General features: G+C 38.9%; 1 protein-coding gene across 4 annotated transcripts in view; it reads right to left on the bottom strand.

The window, feature by feature from the left end:
* Positions 1 to 20,525, bottom strand: part of abcc9 (ATP-binding cassette, sub-family C (CFTR/MRP), member 9) — an 80,474-nt gene that overhangs the window by 50,431 nt on the left and 9,518 nt on the right. For all 4 annotated transcript variants that reach the window (XR_014272154.1, XM_082509944.1, XM_082509943.1 and 1 more), the window contains exons 3-16: positions 15,940 to 16,081; positions 15,682 to 15,803; positions 14,233 to 14,399; positions 13,981 to 14,082; positions 13,390 to 13,530; positions 13,076 to 13,264; positions 5,474 to 5,638; positions 4,089 to 4,244; positions 3,866 to 4,000; positions 3,591 to 3,753; positions 2,430 to 2,470; positions 2,155 to 2,297; positions 1,764 to 1,872; positions 463 to 570 (exon numbers count right to left, since the gene is read on the bottom strand). Coding sequence is in view for 3 of the 4 variants with exons in the window: in XM_082509944.1 (XP_082366070.1) it covers positions 463 to 570; positions 1,764 to 1,872; positions 2,155 to 2,297; positions 2,430 to 2,470; positions 3,591 to 3,753; positions 3,866 to 4,000; positions 4,089 to 4,244; positions 5,474 to 5,638; positions 13,076 to 13,264; positions 13,390 to 13,530; positions 13,981 to 14,082; positions 14,233 to 14,399; positions 15,682 to 15,803; positions 15,940 to 16,081 (1,883 nt within the window). In the remaining variant the exon portion in view is untranslated. The remainder of the gene's footprint in view (positions 1 to 462; positions 571 to 1,763; positions 1,873 to 2,154; positions 2,298 to 2,429; positions 2,471 to 3,590; positions 3,754 to 3,865; positions 4,001 to 4,088; positions 4,245 to 5,473; positions 5,639 to 13,075; positions 13,265 to 13,389; positions 13,531 to 13,980; positions 14,083 to 14,232; positions 14,400 to 15,681; positions 15,804 to 15,939; positions 16,082 to 20,525) is intronic.

Consider the following 20,525-nt stretch of genomic DNA (forward strand, 5'->3'; position numbering starts at 1 on the left):
TCTTTATTCCCATCAAAACAGGAACCTTTCCTCTGCATCTAAGCATAACCATCCTCAAAAGACTATTTACCTTTAAGAGGGAACTGTCAGTCTGGACAACTGAGTTCATTGCATCTAAATGTGTTGCTCATAACCCCCACTCTTAGTGTCACATGCTGAAAACCCTTCAAGACACCAGTGGGTTAGATATCAAGACAAAGGTTTCTGCTCCGATACTAATGATGTCTTTCCAGTCCCATCATCTACTTTCTTTATCCCACATCTACAGCTCTGGAAAGTCAGAGGTGTCCATTACTACAAATTAAACCACAGCCAGTTCCTCTAAAGCTGCCAAAAAACCAAAAAGTTCATTGATAAATGGGTAGACGTGGGTCCATGTGTTGCACTTTACATGTGATCATAGCCTGTATCTAACTTACACCCCTGTAAACTTTCCCCTAACACATAAACTTTGAGCCTGACCTTTACAGCCACATCCTCTGTCTCTGAGGGTCTCATCTGTCGCCTGGTTGGCTGCTCATAGTTGTCCATTTGGTAGCGCATTGGCTGCTTCCTGTTGATGGCTTTGGTCTTGAGAGGGACAACCGAAAGAAAAAGGGAGAGAAAGGAGTGAGCATTTGATAATAAACATAAGACTTTTCTGCATCTGCTGTACTTCCTCTGGAAGCAGAAAACGTTGCCCCAATGGACTCAGTCCTCATTATTATTATATGATCCAGATACAAAAACAAAGTTCATCAATGTTTCTAAATTGCACGTGAAGTTCCACAACTAAAATCTCCACACAAAAGTAAAAGTATTCACACGTTCATCAAGAAGATGTAGTCAGGCTACAGTATGTGAGTGTACTCCAAGTACCAGGATGCTGTATCCATAAAAGTCACAGTTTTCACTCTCAAAGATCTCCATATTGGCTACATAACCCAGGATTATGGACCAGCTAGAAAAGGGCATGTGATTGATGTCATTGGAGATACTAGGAAGCAGGTAACAGTCAATTTCTGTGGGTCAAGCTTTAGTTGTCAGGCAAATGCCCTCACATCACACTCTAGAATATTTTGGTGTGCAGAGGAGATCATGATGTACTCAGTGACTGCAAGGTGCCCAGGTGCTGTGGTTAGAAAACAATACCAAATCATAATCTCTCCACCATCGTGCAGACAGTTGGTATGAGGCGTTTGTGCTGACATGCTACGTTTATGGCCAAATATCTCCACTTTGGTCTTACATTTAGTAAACACCCCATGACTGCTGCTTAGTTTCCACACATAAGAAGTTTAGTTGCTAAAGAATGTCTAAAAAATGTGTTTTTAACATTAAGTAGAGGCGATAAAATGATAATGGAGATGAAAACAAAATCCGGTATTACTGTTACGGGGTTTTATTTTTCTATGTTGTCTAATTTTAGCTGATTTTGAGTGAGAATAAAATGAGTCGAAAAAATATGTCATAAATGGGTATGCTGTTTTTTAAATTTCCTTTTACAATCTTATCTGAAAACCATTACAGCTCTAATGAATCATGTGAGTCACTCAGCTTTGTGGTCTGACTGTCCATTTGAACACAAACAGTGATAATCCCACTGCAGAGCAGACACTAAGCGACTAAAGACTCAGACAGCCACACGATTAGGCCTGTATTTCACTGAGTGGTGAAATGTTCAAATACCCCAAACAGGCTCAGAGGTGTAGCAGTCAAAAATACAAACTGTTACTTTTGCACTTTTCCTTGGTCTTTTTTATTGATCTGGTATCGTAACTCACCATCCCCATGGGTTTCTTTCCAGCTTCGAAGGAAACAGATATGTCACCATTTCTCCAGCTGTCGTCTCCAATTTCATCACTCTGTAGAAACTCACCAAGCTTCTGAACACTGTAAGAACACACACACACACACGCACACACACACACACACACACACAGCCTATTAACAGTGACACTGTGATGATTCCAATACCGGTAATCTCTCAGGAGTTTAGAGTTTCTCGTCACTGTTGTTGGGTTTCCTTGACGTTCCTTTAATTAGATTTGCCGCTGAAGCCATGTCCAGTTTGTACTCCATGTTTAGTCATGTCCACATCCCCTCTCCTTCAGTCAAAGCATGCCAACCAGCTGTCCACAACCTTTTACAATACAAATAAATCTAAACACTCACCTAACCAGAGCCTTCACAGCAAATCTGACAACAGTGGAAAGCAGGAAGAGCGGGGTGACCAGGATGTGAAACAGTGACAGAGCTGCAAAGGCCTGAGAAGGACTGGGGCCTTCTTTATTGAGGATGTGATACGTCACAAATGTCTGCAAAAAAACAACAAAAGACAAGTTTAACATCTCTTCCTTATGCTGTTGAATTATAGCTTAAGAAATAAGCAAGTAGAACATTTAAAGCAGAGTCAAATTCTTTTACAGATTGTAATAAAACTGACTTACGGCTAGAACCGCAGCAATGGGAATAGCAGCATTCATGAAAACTGCACAAAAAAAAGGAACAGGTTTTATTGGTAGGATAGTAACTTAGCTGATTTAGGTAACAATACAAGCTTTATAACATACTTTAAGTCCCTTTTAAAAAAATTATTCTTTGAAAAACAAATGTTGCATTGTTTTAACCATTATTCAAAAACAGCACTTATGAATGTGGGCTAGACAAGAGCCTTCTCTATAATCAAATACTGTATAACAGTAACAATTATTCAGTTTCATTTATATCACAAAAAGAGGTTCCTGAGGCCCTTTATATTGTGTAAAGACCCTACAATAATACAGAGAAAATCTTTGGGGGTGAGGGTGGGAGACAGGACACTGTGGAAGAGATCTAGAGTTTAATAATAGCTAATAATTAAATGCAAAGTTTTGTGTAAACACACTGTGAGAAAAAAGGGGAATGAAGAAGAAACACTCAGTGCAGAATTAATAAATGGATGAACTAGTTTTTCAGCATCACTCTGAGACAGGATATTTCCAATTTTAGGATATTGTGTAAATTTAAGAAATCAGTGTTTCATATTAAGTGTTACATATGTTTAATATGCACACTGTAGGACATATCCTGGTCAAAGATGACTCCAAGATTCCTCAGTGTTACTGGAGGCCAAGGTAATGCCATCCAGAGTAAGCATCTGGTTAGACACCATGTTTGTGAGATGTTTAGGGCCGAGTACAATAACCTCAGTTTTATCTGAATTCATAAAAAGAGGTCATCCAGGTTTTAATATCTTTAAGCCACTACTGCAGTTTAACTAATTGGTGCGTGTTATCTGGCTTCATGGATAGATAAAGCTGGATACCATCTGCATAGCAGTGAAAATTTATGCTATTGCTTTGAAGGATACTGCCTAAGGGAAGAATGTATAAATTAAATATAATCACCTGAAAACCAAGTGCAGTAATTAATGCTGTAATTTAACTGTTTGTTAAGTTGTACTGTGGAAATAATTTCCTAGAAAAATGATTTATGCTAACCATCGCTGAATATATGTGTGGCGTTTCAAACAAGATTCATTCTGTACATGCCAAACAAATTCCATTTCTGCTGGTCTGCAGACATTCTGCTCACATACTTAAAACTCCTGCTACTGATTTTCATCTTACTGGACATGGATGTGTAGAAGGCGAAGGTCCTGAGGCTGGTGAGCTCTTTGCCTCTGGTCTCCTCCACACTGTCACAGAAGATGTTCTCCCAGGCGTACAGCTTCAGCAACTTTATGCCCTTTAGGATCTCAGTGGTCTTTTTAACACGATCTGTACTGTGTTCCTGAAATAGCAAATAAGACATTCAAAGAAGATTTTTGTTCAGAATTACGCAGGAAATTTTGTTTTCTACACTGAGAAAACATTTATTTTATATTTATAAATATCTTCTTTACCAGTGTGATTTTCTGCGTGTCTGCCAGCTTTGTAGCTATAAGGTACTGGACCGGAGCCAGCAGAACTATGACAGCCGCTCCTACCAAGGCACTCGAGCCCATAAAATGACGGAGCAGAATTATTCCCATCACAATCTGCAAAGAAACAAAAAGACCTGACTTGAAAAACTATTGATAGGAGTAAAACATATCCAAATATGTTTAAGAATATGGCTTATCTTACCTGCACGGGCATGGCCCACAGGTTGGGGCAGAGGAAGAGGAACCACATGAGCTGGTTGGTTTCTATAGCAACCAGGTTGTTGATCTGCCCCAACGTCATCTCCCCCATTGACATGTTGGAGGTGGATAGGCGCAGGATTTTGTTGTAGATCATTGCCTAGACAAGACAGATAATAAGACAGATGAAGGAAAGTTTAAGATGATGGATAGATAGACATATTAGTTCATCTATAATGCCAACCTTTTAAAGGCAGTCACCTTGTTTTAAAAGGTCGCTGAACATTTGCAAGCTGCTGTGGAACCCACCTGACCCACCTGATGCCTGTGTTTATTGAGTGTGGGGTCCCACACTGGTCCCAGAACCAAATCACAAAAGAAATTAATCCAGATGGTAATACCAACCTTTTTTTGACTGAAATAGTTGAGTCAGGGCCAGCACTTTGAACTGGGACATTCCATCTGGTTCTTCAATAAACAATGGTTAGATGTTTAGTACCTATCTTAGAGTTTAAGTGAAATAAAATATTGTCTGCCGTCTGCTGCTGAGCTGACTCCAGCTCATGGCACAGTGGTTTTCATGAATATATTCATTACTAGCAGTATTATTCTGGGTTTTAATGGAGAGCCAGACACTCTATATCCCATTAATGGAATCTATATATTTATAACTGCCATAACTGAATTATGCAGAAATGCCTACTAAATATTTGGATAACATCTAATTACATTAACCATGGGAGTTTTTACCACTACCACTTATCAGTAATTTTAGCTTATTTAAAGCAACTTTGCTGCTTCTTCCGCTGTGCACAAGCCTGTCTTGATAAAGACTAAATGCCAAAAATACATGTGAAAAGAGATACCTATAACATAGCACGTTCTTTTAGAAGTTAGCATTTTAAATACATTTGTAAAAAAAGCAATGTTTTAGCTTTAAGTTTTAATAGGTTAATGGACAGTGTCAGCACTATGCAGAATGCCAAAGACTTTTCCCACTGAGGGACTCCTATAAATAAACCCATCACTTACATAACTGAATTAAATAGAAATGTTAACTAAATGCCTTCACATCATCGATTTACATCAGCCCTGGAAATTTTTAACCCTCCTCCATGTTTCTGTTCAACACTGACTGCCAGCTGAAATCTACCGGACTGTTGTTACACTTCAGAACAGGTGTCCAATGAAACCTCTATGTGGCTATTAAGCTGGGGCTTACATCAGCAATTAAAAGAGCCTGGTGTCACATGAGGTGACAGATAATGGCTGTGTGAGCTGATAAAACTCTGAAGCATCATAGAAATCATTCACAATGAGCTTTCCAAAGTGACACCCGAGTGTTGAAACACCTGTCCGAATTTTCATTTTCCACGATGCTTCACTCACCAGCAGAGCTCCCCGCATGTTAATGCCTGTTTCAATGGTGACATAGTACGAGGCCTGAAGGAAGGTTCTCTGCAGGATTAAAGCCAAGAAGAGAAGAACAGCCAGGATGGAGCTGTTCTGCAGCAGCTCATGGGAAAACATATGGTAGTTCTCGAAATGGGTGACCTACAAACACAAGCAGACAACAGGTACAAAAATAAGATTCTTCTTTGTAACCTGATCAGAGGTCAAACTGATTTCTCATTCGATGACAGTCTGTTGTCTGTTCCACAAACCATAGTAGCTGGTGCATTAACAAGAGCATATCCTATTTCAATCACAAACCAAAATTTGCTAGAAAATATGTGAAAACATTCTCTCAGATACAGATGTTTTTCAATTCAACCTTGGACGGATATTCTGGACGTTCATCAGTAACAATGTAAATAAGTGTGTTTCAAAAATAGGTTCTTTATCATTCAGTGTAAATAAAAAATGCAACTGCAGAACATTTTCAGTTTAATAATAATAAAATTATTATTATTGATATAATTATTAGGAAATTATCTAGATGATCAGCTAAAGAAATAGTATTTCTAGGACTTATTGAGAATCTTCTGTAAAATCTGATGTTAAGATTCTACTTCATTTTTCTTTCATTTAATCGGTTTTCACTCTGCAGCAGCAGTGGTAAAAATAAGACGTTGAATTGGAACAGGATTGGGGTCTTTCTCTCATAAGCAGTGTCATCTTTACTGTCCTGGGATCGCAAGTCCCAAAAGTGAAAGCCAGAAACAGATTTATTGTCTCTTGTGCTATGGATTGGCTCTTAGCTCTAGCTGAGGGAGGGGCATGCAGACCAGAAGTGGGGAAATCCCCCCCCAAATTACACCATAGTGGCTAAATCCATTTACATATAGTCTATGGGCTTTGTGGAAAAAGAGATGATTGTCCAAGTCTCTGGAGCTCTTAGAAAGTAAGGAACGCTTGCTATTTTAGCAAAGTCTGAAACATCGATGCAAAGTCCATCAGTGTTCATTTAAGTTGAGCTCTGGTGAGTGTCGAGACTAAACCATGATTCATTTTCATGAAACCACTCATGGATAGAGCCTCTGTCACCTGGAGAGGAACTACTCCCATTTATGTAATCATAGGATAAAGGCGATCACTCAGAATTACTTTCTATTGATTTGCAGTGACCTCCAACTCTAAGGGGATAATAAGATGAAAGTAAATTATGATCCAGACTGATTGTTATCCCTCAGCTGGTATCCAAGCAAATGATGGCTGTGCCATTCATGGTGATTCTCAGTGCTTTGTCCATGAGCCCCATGTAGCCAGGGTTTTAAACCAGAAAGCATGGTTGGCATTTTCAAATACAGCAATTTTATACAATATTTATATTTGTGGCAAAAAAGAGACAGAATATTTTATTCTAATATTTTATTATTTAGTTTCTACATTTCTGAATTAGTTTAAACAAAGACACATTAGAATTTTATCCATGTATCCCATTTCTAGCGCAGTAAAAAAAAAATATGTTTATACACTGATAAATCAATCTGGATTGAAAAAATTACACATGAATTGTTGCTTCAAAAATCCCAGAGTGACGCTCAGCAGTCCCTCTGTGTACGTTAAACTGAGGCAGAGAGTGTGAGGTGAGTGGGGAATTTTCCATGTCACTCAGAAATGCAGCCATGCTCTGCTCTCTATCTCGATTGCCCATTATACCCACTTTAACCAGCAGGCACAGACCTGACAACAGCTTAACATCTACTATACCAGCATCCAGCCAAGTGGACTGTGTGAAAATACGCTGCCATTACAAAAGCATCCGTTCTGCCTCTCCTACAAGCCCTGACTGCTTTATGACCTTTGGAGAGGTTGGCATGGATTTAAGAGGAGTTGATGCCTATGATCACTTCTGCTGGTGTATATTTGGTTGCCAGAAATGCTGTCTGTGACCAGTCTGCTTGATCTCTGTCTGCTCTGCCCTTTTTATTGTAGGGAGATATTTATATTGTTTTGTAATGTTGTGTATGAGCTGCAGGTTTGGTCGAGCTAATTATGAGTCATGCTGGTCTATGCTAAGATATCAGACAGGAAGCCAGATATACTGTTACTATGCATCCAAATGGATTAGCTTAATTTTTTTAAAGCCATTTTAAGAACAATTTTTGGTTTACTTGAATTATCAAAACTGCATTCTAGGAACATTTTCATTCAGTACCTTAATACAAGTATAACAAAGTCCATAAGAAAAGAAAAGGAAAAGAAAAGGACACTAAAGAAACTGATGGACATTATGGACAATGCTGGGCATCCTCTGCACACGGCCATAAACAATCAGAAGAGTCTGTTCAGTGACAGGTTGCTTCTCCCCAAGACAAGAACTAACAGACTTAAAAACTCCTTTGTTCCACACGCCATCAGACTGTTTAACTCCTCTCTGGAGGGGAGAGGGAGGGGAAACAGGAAACAGGAGGACAAAGGAGGGGGAACAACTAAGCTGTAGTGCCTCTTCACCTCACTGTACAATACCTTGTGCAATACTTTTTGTAAATAGTCAACAGTGCAATAGACTCAATACTTGAAATGTGCAATTCACTTGTATTTTTATTTTTTATTCCTATTTATTCTATTTATCCCCTTTGTATATTTTATTTATATTTGTCTCTGTATTTATATATATATGTGTGTGTGTGTGTGTGTATATATATATATATATATATATATATATATATATATATATATACATATATACATATATATATATATAACAGTTCTGTAACTGTAACTTCGGTCGTTGCTGTGCTTTTTTTGGAAGTCGAATTTCCCAGAGGAACCCACCCGAGGGATTAATAAAGTTCTATCTTATCTTATCTTATCTTATCTTATAATGAGAAGCAATTCTGAAAATTAGTAATAGAATTTGCTGCGATGAGGTTGTAGGAAAATAACAAAAATCGAAAAAGTTAATGAGCAATTCAGACTCAAGAATAAAACAACAAGTTAACAAAGACTGAGGGGAGACAACTGAACTAAAGCCCAATTCTAGTCTGGCCTTTCCACAGCCTCCCACTCACTGTCACTTTAACTGTGTGAAGGCCATGCCGCATAAAGTATCATTTCAAAATAAAAGCCTTAAGTGGAACACTCGATTCTACATCAATACACCCGTTTTTAACTGTGTTAACACACAGTGTGCACTGTGTTAACAGAAAGGCTTCATTTGGTGGGTTTACTGAAGTACAGCTTGTTGCAAGTTGCAAATAAATGCAGATAAAATGTATCGTAAATAAAAGAATTCATGAAAATGTGGTGCTTCCTGTTAATTTTAAACCAAATTCTGAACATAACCTGCTCCTGACCTGGTTATGTGTTCAGCATCAGTTACTATGCTGATTTAGCCACATTAAAAAATCCACTTTTGTAACACAAAAACTTCACATAACTTAAGCATTCATGTCACTTCATTGTAAGCCCCTCTGGGCCCTGCCTCTAGAGGTTAAAATAAGAATTGGTACGTGAGGAGATTTTCTGCTCTCTGTGGATTTATGCAAATGACCTGATGTCATGTGTCCTTCATGGCTGATTTCCAAACCCCGAAACTGTATGAAGTTACTATAAAAAGGTGCAACTTGGTGACTGAATCTAATCAGCATCATCTGCTTGAATTTAAATTAATATCTAAAAACGCAAATATGGAATTCAGTGGAATATAACTTCCAGACATCAGAAGACCCTTTATTGCTGACAACGTCCTGGAAGCGTTTTTTGTGCTCATTTATTTGTGAGGAAAAATACTTTGGATTTCAAGATAAAAAATGAGAAAACATTTGGAAAAATATTAAAAGTTAAGGTGAAACGCAGGTTTGGTTTCATGCTAGGAGTCAGGCATGAAGCTGCTCTGGTTAAAGTTACATCCACAAGGTCTGTTCCACGTAAAGTGTGTGTGATGTCATTTTAACTTTGTCTTAATCATCATCACGTCAGACACGGCGTTGCACACGAACTGTTGACGATGTGGCGACTGTGACCAACGCCTTGTTGACGTCGTGCTTAGAGTGAGTCACTCTTTGGCTGACTGGACCACCCAACAGTTATAGTGTGTTAATGACCCATGATGTTTCACTGATCTGCCCTTAACCACTAATATAATGATCTTATATAAATACTTAACAAGGCTTTGGTCTTGTTGATGGTGTTGGAGACATCAGCTATGCCTGAGTAAAGGTTCAGGTTTCCAGGATGATTTCTCAGAAGGGAAAACGAATGGCATTAAACTCTTTACGTCTTCATCTCTTAAAACATACTATATATACTGGAGGTCTGCTTTTTCTTACTTTATGGTGTTTTTATATTGTTAAATTCTTAATTCTTATATTTTTTTAAATAACAAATATTAGGGTTAGTATTATGTTACATGAACTATGTTATAAACAATCCCTGAGAGCCTAAAGCTCAGGCGTGACTCTCTAAGCTTAATAGTCTGTTTTTTCTACTCTTAGAAATGTATGATGTCAGAGAGAGTGTATATTCCTAATGAGGTAATCTTAATCACTCAGCTCTCTGACATGTTAGCACCAAAACCTAGTATAAGAAAAATGATGTTTATGCTGAGCTGTGAATCATGAAACGTCCAAGAACAAGAATGCAGAGCTGGAAATGAGCAGAATGGGTCGTTTTTAAACAAATACACCTCTGAAAGGAAAGAGGACCCAAATGCAAGAAGCAGTCGGCAAAAAATTCACAGCTAAGAAAAAATTCACAAAAAAGTGAACAACCAAACATCCAAAGCATTATGTATGAGGAAATCAACTAGGACCATAAAGGAAAACAAAAAAAACACCAAGAACACAAGAAAGCTTGGTTACAAGTAGAGATGGACCGATCCGATATTACGTATCGGTCCGATACTGACCTAAATTACTGGATCGGATATCGGAGAAAAATAAAAAATGTAATCCGATCCATTAAATATCACGAAAGCACCTCACAAAACTTGCAACACGCCGTAACTCACCTCAGAACGTTAGGTCGGAGCAGTATGCATCACGTGATAGAGCGGCTGTGGCATGCGGGACCTGTGGTGGTCTGGATAGCATTTGGAGCTTCGCTAGCAACCCCGCATTTCATCTCCGACAAAGTTTTCCCGAGAGAAGTAAAGCAAGTGTGTAAGTCCATCTCTAAATGTTTGTAAAGCATTCCTGCGTTAAGCTTAACAAGCGATATATGGAGCGACTGCCTCTCGCTCTCCGGCTGCTACTTCAATCATGAAACTGCTTAACGATCAGCTGATCGGCTTTTCTGTCGCCAGTCGTGTCTCTAGTTTGCTTTTGGCCCACTTTGCACCAGAAAGAGGAAACCAGCGGCTGAACAACAGCAGCACGTTTAAGCTTGATCAGCTGTTGTTAGAATTTATTTATTATTACTTTCTACACCAGGATCGTTTTCTACGTAGCTGACGCTGGTAACTGTGCAGGGGCGGATCTAGCAAAGTTTAGCCAGGGGGGCCGATAGGGCATTAACTGGGAAAAGGGGGCACAAAGACATACTTTTCTTTCTTATTCTCATTTAAAATGTCTAGCTTTTAATAAATAATTATCTGACACCCAAAGTTTTAATTTGATGTAAAATGAATAGAAGTCCATTACTGTATATAGTGACTATTAAGTCTAATATATATACCCTAGTAAGCTATAGTACTTTTTCCTTTGGGAAGGTACCATCTGTGCAGTCTGCAATTCTGTTGAAGAAAGATGTTGAATCTATTTAATATTTCTTGAAAAATAATTGATTTCTGTGCATTTTTTTCCACACTGCATCAAATTAAGGTTGATTACGTCGATTAAGCATCATGAGGTGGAGCGTGAGGGGTGGTTCCCTATTTTTTATTTATTTATTTTTGTTGTTGCTGGGAGTTGGAACCCTATTAGTTAGGTTGCTTAATATTTATGCTAAGTACTCTTTAAAATACCAGAATAGGGAGGATGGTGTAGGTTTGAGTTTATTAGATTGATCAATATTGCTGAACTATGAAATATATTTTTTTTGCATACAGGTATAACAGAATAGCTTTAGTGTAGTTGTTGTTTTAAACTTGAGTATGAACTTATACAAAATGCAGCAAGATATTTAAAAAAAAAACAGTTTTGTTGATTAAAAAACACTATATCGGATTCATATCGGTATCGGCAGATATCCAAATTTATGATATCGGTATCGGTATCGGACATAAAAAAGTGGTATCGTGCCATCTCTAGTTACAAGTATTACAGTTTTTACCGAATGCCTAAACACTAACTGTGAATCCTGTAGCACAATTTCTAAAACTAGTCAGACTTATAGCAAAACCACTCACTGAGTGTGCAAAACTAAAAGCACAAAAACTGCTTTGCACTCAGTTTGCAATTTTGTAACACACACTTTGCAAGACTGTAGGCACAATTCACTGCACAACACTCAATTTCCAAATTTCCAACACACTCCTAGCAAAAGTATACACATGTATGGCTATCATTAACACTAATTTGCCAACTGTCTGGCACACTTTCACATGTGAAAACTTTCTTAGATAATTCGTTCACTTTGCAATCAGCCTAAGCACTATAATACAGGTAAGCTGTGTGTGCGGAGTACAATGGTGGGAGCAGAAAGAGTGAGAAGTAGAGGAGGCCGAGGAAGAGGACGTGGAGGTGAAGAAGTAGGATGAAGAGGACGACAAGGACAAGGAGGAGCAAGAGGAAGACGAGGAGGGGGCAGAGGAAGCATGTTCACTGCAGACCACGTAACCCATATAGTCATTATGGCGATTGCAAATAATCCTATACTTGGAAATAAACACTTGTGTTTGTTTTGATGTGTTTGACTAAACACCAGTACTTGAAGTTTGGATCCCTCCATGCTTATGGATCTATGACAGAAGTATGAGCTCAAACTGACATAGCCTACCTTGTGCACAGGGAAGGCAAACGCCAGATGTGTTTTGTATTCATACCATCGGTGTGCAGTTGGCGCATTGTGTGCTTAGTAGATGATGGCTTGTGTGTACTGTTTGATACGGAAACACCATTTTTACGAAGGTGTGAAGAGTTAATCTAGCTGTGTTTGCTTTTGCAAGAGAACTACAATGTTTTGATGATTGGGTGACAGGTTTTCTTATTTGTGTGAAGAGTTTTGCAAAATTAGCCAATAGTTACAAAAAATGTGCTTAAGCAATCAGAAAAAACTGTAAGTCCACACAGGAGGCTGATTTGCTAACTGAACACTATGTGGAAATGACACGGTGGGAAAAAGAGCAAAGGCAGGAAATCTAACTGAAATTAAAAAATAAAACACGAAGAAACCCAAAATTTAAATGACTCTAGAGTCCGAACCAGTCATATAAAACACACTATACAATAAAAAAACAGACTTCGTAACACGCCGTAATATTCCATAATGAACTGTAATTATGCAACCAGTGATGATGGAAAAAAGCTTGAAAGAAAGAAAGGTTGAACCCTCCGTTATACAGAAGTCCATAAACAAATGTGTTTGTGTAGAAAAAATCTGCTGGCCTTGTGTAAACAGTACTAAGGCGTCTTTTCTTAAAGGTCATACATCTTAAACACTCACCGTTGTGTTGCCTTCTGGAACATCTTTTTCAGAATTTAGCTGCTGAACGATCCTAGAGATGCAGAGGGGCCCAGCAAAGCCCAGCAGATCTGCCAAGTAGCGGAAGGTGCTGCTGAGCAGGATGGGACGGCCAAATGCTCGATACATGGAGCGCCAGATCGATGGAGACCTATCTGGGTCCTCAGGTGTCTGTGAGGGCGGAGGATAGAAGGAAAAAGCAGAGAAATTAATTAGATCTGTATATTTTAATTTAGAACAACCACTGGAAATCACTGCAGTGAAATTAAATTATTTTACGACTTCCATCTGCTCACCCTCTGATCCTCATAGGCGTCTTTAAGCCGCAGGTAGTTGGTGAGGGCTCTCATGGCGATGGGCAGCTTGCCGATCTTTTTCAGCTCTATAGGCCTCTTATGGGCTCCGATGATGAGAGGATTCATCCACCAATATGTCGCCTAAAAAACGAGCCAAGAATTTTCTGTGCTGTGCTGCCAAGTTGCGTTCCAGTAAAAATTTGCCACACTCAATATTGACCGTGTGGTGTCCTCGGGATTCCCATATACTTGTTTGCCATTCACCTAGGGACCATTTTTGACCCGAGGACACCACACGGGTTACGAGGCATTAAAACACAAAATAAGTTCCTTCTCTTGGTTTTTAGTACTTGTGGTCTAAATATTAAAATGGTAAATGGTAAATGGCCTGTATTTGTATAGCGCTTTACATAGTCCATAAAGACTCCAAAGCGCTTTACACGTTCAGTCATCCACCCATTCACACACTAGTGATGGCAAGCTACATTGTAGCCACAGCTGCCGTGTGGCGCACTGACAGATTATTTTAATTATATACTTTAGAATTTGCATTTTAACCTTTTTGTGTTAATAATGGTTCTGAAAATCTACCTTTGACAGCAGGTTGACAAAAGGCTGCAGAAAACGAACCCCCAAATCCTGTAAATCTTCTGGTGGTTTAACTTTCTGAGGGTTCGCAAAGAATACATATTTCTAGAAGACACAAAGACAAAATTAACAAAATTAACTACACAGGAAAAAACAAGAAAAACAAAACTATTTTGGGATGCCAGGATGATTGCAATCTACAAGAAACAAAGCTCCTTGAACTAAACCGACGTAGCGTGAAATGTATTTCCTCACCCTCACTCTGATGACGTTGATCTCCACGGCCATCAGAAGTCCATACAGGATCACTAACAGTGCAGTGATGTACAACCTGAGATACTGTGCTGCACCTTTGTCCTCAGCAAATTTCCACAACTTTATGGACTTTGTGATGAATGCCAGCACCCAGTAGATGAAAAGGACTTTGAGAAAAGAGACAAAAAGCAGCATGACAGTCACAGATGCCGCATCACTGCTATCATATTTGTGCTTTGGAAGATCATACAGTACCCTAAAAAGCTGAATTTTTCTTTGTATTTTGGCCTCTTGTCCACACAAAAACAACTTTAGGTCATTGAAACGGACCTTCTGGAACTCCTCCCAGGGAGCACATATTAAAAGTCTATTTTGAGTGTTGACTATGCAGAAAATAAGATTCTTGGAAACCATGAAAACATCAACCATTCATTCCTAGTTGGGCATGCCTTTGCTTTCTGTTTACACCAGGATGCACATTCACAGTTTTTATGGTCAATTCACATGCCTTTTCAAACGTGCAATATAATTTGTATGTCACACTCGCACTGGTCTGTTTACTGCTTTGTTTTTCAACTCTCTCTGAGTCCAGGTGAAGTCTCGGATTCCCACCCTTTGGCCGTCACACCATGCAACAACTCTATTCGATGGTGCAAAACAGACAAATGGCCCCTTTCCAAGTATCTTGCCCAAACCTACCACACACACTCTGAGCAAAACCCTCTTAAACAGTTCTGTGGACCACCTCTCTTTGGCGTAACCTGAACTGTCCCCAAGAATCACTGTGACTGATATCTCCTTCCCTATTGGCTTGTCATTACCCAATAAACCTTTTGATCTTTAACTTGTCAGCAATAGGTACTGCTTAATAGTCCACTTTAATGCCAGTGTGGCAGATGTTTGTAGATTATACATGAACCTAAGCTAAAACACTCATCTGGATGGAGATAATGGATGGAGCTAGTGTTGATATTGCTTTCACAAGCCTTCAAGAGAAGTACCTGCTTATAGATTCAGTATATACCACCTAGCAAACAGAGGAAATAATCTCAGGAAATGCTGAGAAAGTGGATGAACTCTAGCGAGGCACGTCTATATTCTTAGGATTAGCAAATTTCACATGAAATGTCTGCAAAACATCCACATGCTAACCTGCCATTGTTGTTGAAACATCCTTGCATCTAATGAGCGTCCGTTTTTTGATAGATACTCCTCACTCAACCTCCTGCATTTTGTTTTATGATTATAATTATTTGTTAAAATTCCAAAGGGAAGGTTGATAATTTGAAACCAAGTTAATTGGTTTATATTTTTGTTTTTTCTGTTTTAATTAAGGAAGGGGTGCTAATCTTAATTATCCTCTTTTATATTGACTAAACAGAATTGCTTGGCTGTTTATTTGGTCAAATAAACAAAATGGGTCATATTAAGCGCCCCTCACTGTCTTACCAAGCAGCAGTTTGGGAAAGTTGGATGTTTCTATGTTGTGGTAGTAAACGACTGATGTTGTGGCTGCTACAAAACCCATGAATGCTGGCATGAAGAGATGGAGGTGGTTGGTACCCATCACCCTACAGTAAGAGGCAAACACAAAATATATAATAATTAACATGCAAACCATTTATTTAACTTAAATCAACTAAAAAACAAAAAAAGCTTCTGTTTATTTGCTTATGTTTGATTAAAAAAAACATTCTGAGGTCTCACATGTTGCAGACGATGCCTTCTGAAAACTCACAGACATGGACTAATAGCAGCAAGAAGGTGAGGATCCACCTCATGTTGTGCCCAGGGAAATGAAGCCATGTGTTATGATGGATCTGGACTTTAGAGCTCTGACTGCCCCAACCTGTTGGACAAAAACACAAGACAGTGCATCCGAGCTTGTGATGTTGTCAGAGGTGAGAGTGTGTGCAGAAAAGCGTAACAGAAGCAAAAAAAAAAATAGATGGTGGATCCAAAAAATGTGTTTATAAATGTGACTTCAAAGCACAACCGATTTGCATCAATTTACTTTCACTCTCCAAGTAATTCTGCTGGTTTATATTCATGTCATAACCGAGTGAAAATCATTGTTCACGGATGAAGAAAATAACTTTAAACATAAACATGAATCACACATGACAACACTTACAACTTTGACCTTTGAAAATCTCTGCATTTGTGTGTATGATCAAAACAACTCCAAACCATGCTTTTAAATGCATCAGGAATCTTTTGGGAAGATATGTTAACTTAAGAGGACAACAAAATTCACGTCATATTTATTTCATGTTATGTTACAAAAAAACTGTAAAAGAGAGGTCCTGAAAGCATGTGCAATCTAGAAAGAGCCCAACTGTGAAAAGTCACAGAAGTAATGCATAATATTAGTTCCAACCATACAAAATAGTGAATACTTTGATAAATTAGGACCAGATTTAACCTTCAAATCTTAACATATTAATATATTCTGGCAGTTAGAAAAGACAAAGAGAAACTATCACTAGTACAGTTACAGTTTTTTCTGAATGCTTAAACCCTAACTGTGATTCTTATAGCACAATTTCAAAAACTATTAATACTTATACCAAAATCACTCACCGAGTTTGCAAAAGTAAAAGCACAAACACTGCTTTGCACTCAGTTTGCCATTTTGTAACACACACTTTGCAAACCTGTAGCTACAATCCACTGCACAGCACTCTTTCTGCAGAACTGTAAACACAACTCACTGCTTTACACTCAATTTCCAAATGATCAACACACTCCTAACAAAACTATACACATTTATGGCTATTATTTACAGTATTTTGCCAACTGTCTGGCACACTGCCACATGTGAAAACTGTTTTAGATAATTAGTTCACTTTCCAATCAGCCTAAGCACTATAAATAAGCTACAGGTAAGCTGTCCGTGTGGAGTACAATGGAGGGAGCAGGAAGAGTGAGACGAGTGAGAATTAGAGGAGGCCGAGGAAGAGGACGTGGAGGTGAAGCAGTAGGACAAAGAGGACAACAAGGACAAGGAGGTGAAGTTAGAGGAAGAGGACAAGGAGGAGCAAGAGGAGGGGGAGGAGGAAGGGTAAGAAGAGTAAGAAATAGAATTACTGATGACATCAGAGCTACAATAGTGGACCATGTATTCAACCATGGAATGACCCTGAGGGAAGCTGGCCAACGGGTTCAGCCTAACTTGAGCCGCTACACTGTAGCAGGCATCATAAGGACATTTCGAAATGAGAATCGGTTAGTACAGTCACTTTGCACTAAGATTTGTAGCACTGCCATATGCTGATGACAAACACACCAATACCATTGATGTAAAAATACTGAAATTGTTACTTTACAGAATTGCTAGACAACCAGATGCTGGGGGCAGAGGAAGCATGTTCACTGCAGGCCAAGTAACCCATATAGTCATTATGGCGATTGCAAATAATCCTATACTTGGAAATAAACACTTGTGTTTGTTTTGATGTGTTTGAATAAACACCAGTACTTGAAGTTTGGATCCCTCTATGCTTATGGATCTATGACAGAAGTATGAGCTCAAACTGACATAGCCTACCTTGTGCACAGAGAAAGCAAAAGCCAGATGTGTTTTATATTCATACCATCAGTGTGCAGTTGGCGCATTGTGTGCTTAGTAGATGATGGCTTGTGTGTACTGTTTGATACGGAAACACCATTTTTACGAAGGTGTGAAGAGTTAATCTAGCTGTGTTTGCTTTTGCAAGAGAACTACAATGTTTTGATGATTGGGTGACAGGTTTTCTTATTTGTGTGAAGAGTTTTGCAAAATTAGCCAATAGTTACAAAAAATGTGCTTAAGCAATCAGAAAAAACTGTAATATGAATAGACTGACTATTTTACAGGATACACAATATAAACATATTTAAAATTAAAAGAATTGAAATGTACATTGTGCCTTGGTTTAGTGTCTGGAAGAGTCCTGACTCAGTCAATTATAGATGATGTGAGAGGGCGGGTGTGTGTGTTTAGGGCACGGATGGCTTGGGGATAGAAGCTCCTCTTGAGTCTCTCTGTCCTTGCCCGGAAGATGCGGAACCTTCTACCAGATTGCAGAAGTTGGAACAGTTTGTTGCCAGGATGGGACGGGTCCTTCAGTATCTGCGCTGCTCTAGTCCGGCATCTCCTGGTGTAGGTGTCCTGAAGCGGGGGGAGAGCAATCCTGCAGCAGCGTTCTGCTGTACGGATCACTCTCTGGAGAGCTTTTTGGTCTATGACCGTCATCCGCATCAACGCATAACCCTTTTACAGGCAATGGAGGAGGCATGTGGGGATATTGACCAGGCATCATGTCAGGCCTGGATACGCCATTCCAGGAGATATTTTCCCCGTTGCCTTGGACTCGAGGACATTGCATGTGATGTTGATGAAATTTTGTGGCCGGACCCAGAGAGACGACACGATGTAGACTTTTTTTTTCCTCAGTGAAATTACTGTTTTGTTTGGACTTGGGAATAAACACTTGTGTTTGTTTTGATGCGTGTAAGTAAACACCAGTACCTGAAGTTTGGATCCCTCTATGTTTACAGACCTATGACAAAAGTATGAGCTCAAACTGACATAGCCTACCTTGTGCACAGAGAAAGGAAAAGCCAGATGTGTTTTTTATTCATACCATCAGTGTTTAGTTGGTGCATTGTGTGCTTATTAATATGATGGCTTGTGTTAACTGTTGGATACCAAAATACCATTTTTACAAAGGTGTGGAGAGCTAAGCAAGAGTTGTTCGCTTTTACAAGAAAACTACAATGGGTGAAGAGTTTTCTTATTTGTGTGTAGAGTTTTGCAAAAATAGCCAATAGTTACAAAAAATGTGCTTAAGCCATCAGAAAAAGCTATAATATACTTTACTGGGTACACCTGTTCGGCTGCTTTTTTAAGCAAATTGGAACAATACTTGACCGCAAATTAAAACAAATTAAGGCACGTAAACATGGTCAGGACAATCTGCTGAAGTTCAAACTGAGTATCAGAATGGGGAAGAAAGGTCATTTAACTGACTTTCCATGTGGCATGGTTGTTGTCAGATGAGCTGGCCTGTGTGTTTCAGAAACTCCTGGTTTGCTTGTATTTTCCCACATAACCATCTCTAGGGTTTACAGAGAATGGCCCATAGAAGATAACTTATCGAAAATGCCTTGTTGATGCCAAAAGTGAGAGGAAAATGATAAGTCTTCTGCAAACTGATAGGAAGGCAACAGTAAGTCAAATAACCACTCGTAGCTACCAAGGTAGAAGACCACATCAAACCTTCAAGCAGCAGAAGACCACACCAGGTCCTGTCAGCTAAGAACAGAAAATGTAGGTGCCAATTCACACAGGCTCCCAAAAACTTGACAGTAGTAGGAACAACATTGTCTGGTCTGATGAGGTTCGAGAAACTGAGATGACTGTAGCTTAGGAGTTAGAGCAGGCCATCTACTAATTTGACCCCTGGCTACTCAAAATCGCATGTGTGCCTAAGGGAAGGTACTACACCCCAAGCTCCTTCCCGATGTGTTCATGTGAGTATGAATGTGGCCAAACACTAGGTAGAAAGTGCTTTTGTAAAGTAGAAATGCATTATATAAGAATCCGTCTTTTCACCTTGATGAGTCCAAAGTTCTGCTCCAACATTAAGATTAGAGGGTCAGAATTTGGCACAAACATCTTCTGAATGTGGTTCCACCTGGACAACATGCCATGTCACAAAACTCTGATCATTTCCAATTGGTTCCATAAACATTATGGTGAGATGACTTTACTTAAATGGTCTCCATAATTTCAATACTATCCAGTACCTTTGGGATGTGGTGAATTGGGAGATTTACATGATGAATGTGCAGCCCAAAAATATCTTCAGCAATGGTTATACCTTCATATCAACGTGGGCCAGTATTTCTGAGTAAAGTTTCCAGCACCTTGTTGAACATGAAGAATTAAAGCAGTTCTGAAGGCAAAAAATAATTCAGTCCAGTACAAGTAAGATGTACCTAATAGAGTGTCAGATGAATGTATATTCAGGTACCTTATGTATTAAGACATATTCAATCAATGATACAGTCGTTCAATAAGGCAGCAACTACTAATTATGTTAAAGTCCAAACTGCTAATTATATTCTTAATAAATTCATGTTAGGCAATCTTGTACCCATCAAATATTTATTATCTGTGCTTGAAAATAAATTTGAGTAAGTATGTAATTATCAAATTACTTGCATATGGACTTTTTCCAAGTCTGCCTTTTTTCTACAGCATTTACTTCTACATGTAATTAAAGTCTTGCTGCTTTAGTAATAGA

This window comes from Aulonocara stuartgranti, assembly GCF_965226115.1.
Source record: "Aulonocara stuartgranti genome assembly, chromosome: 17".
In the NCBI taxonomy this organism is placed as follows: Eukaryota; Metazoa; Chordata; class Actinopteri; order Cichliformes; family Cichlidae; genus Aulonocara; species Aulonocara stuartgranti.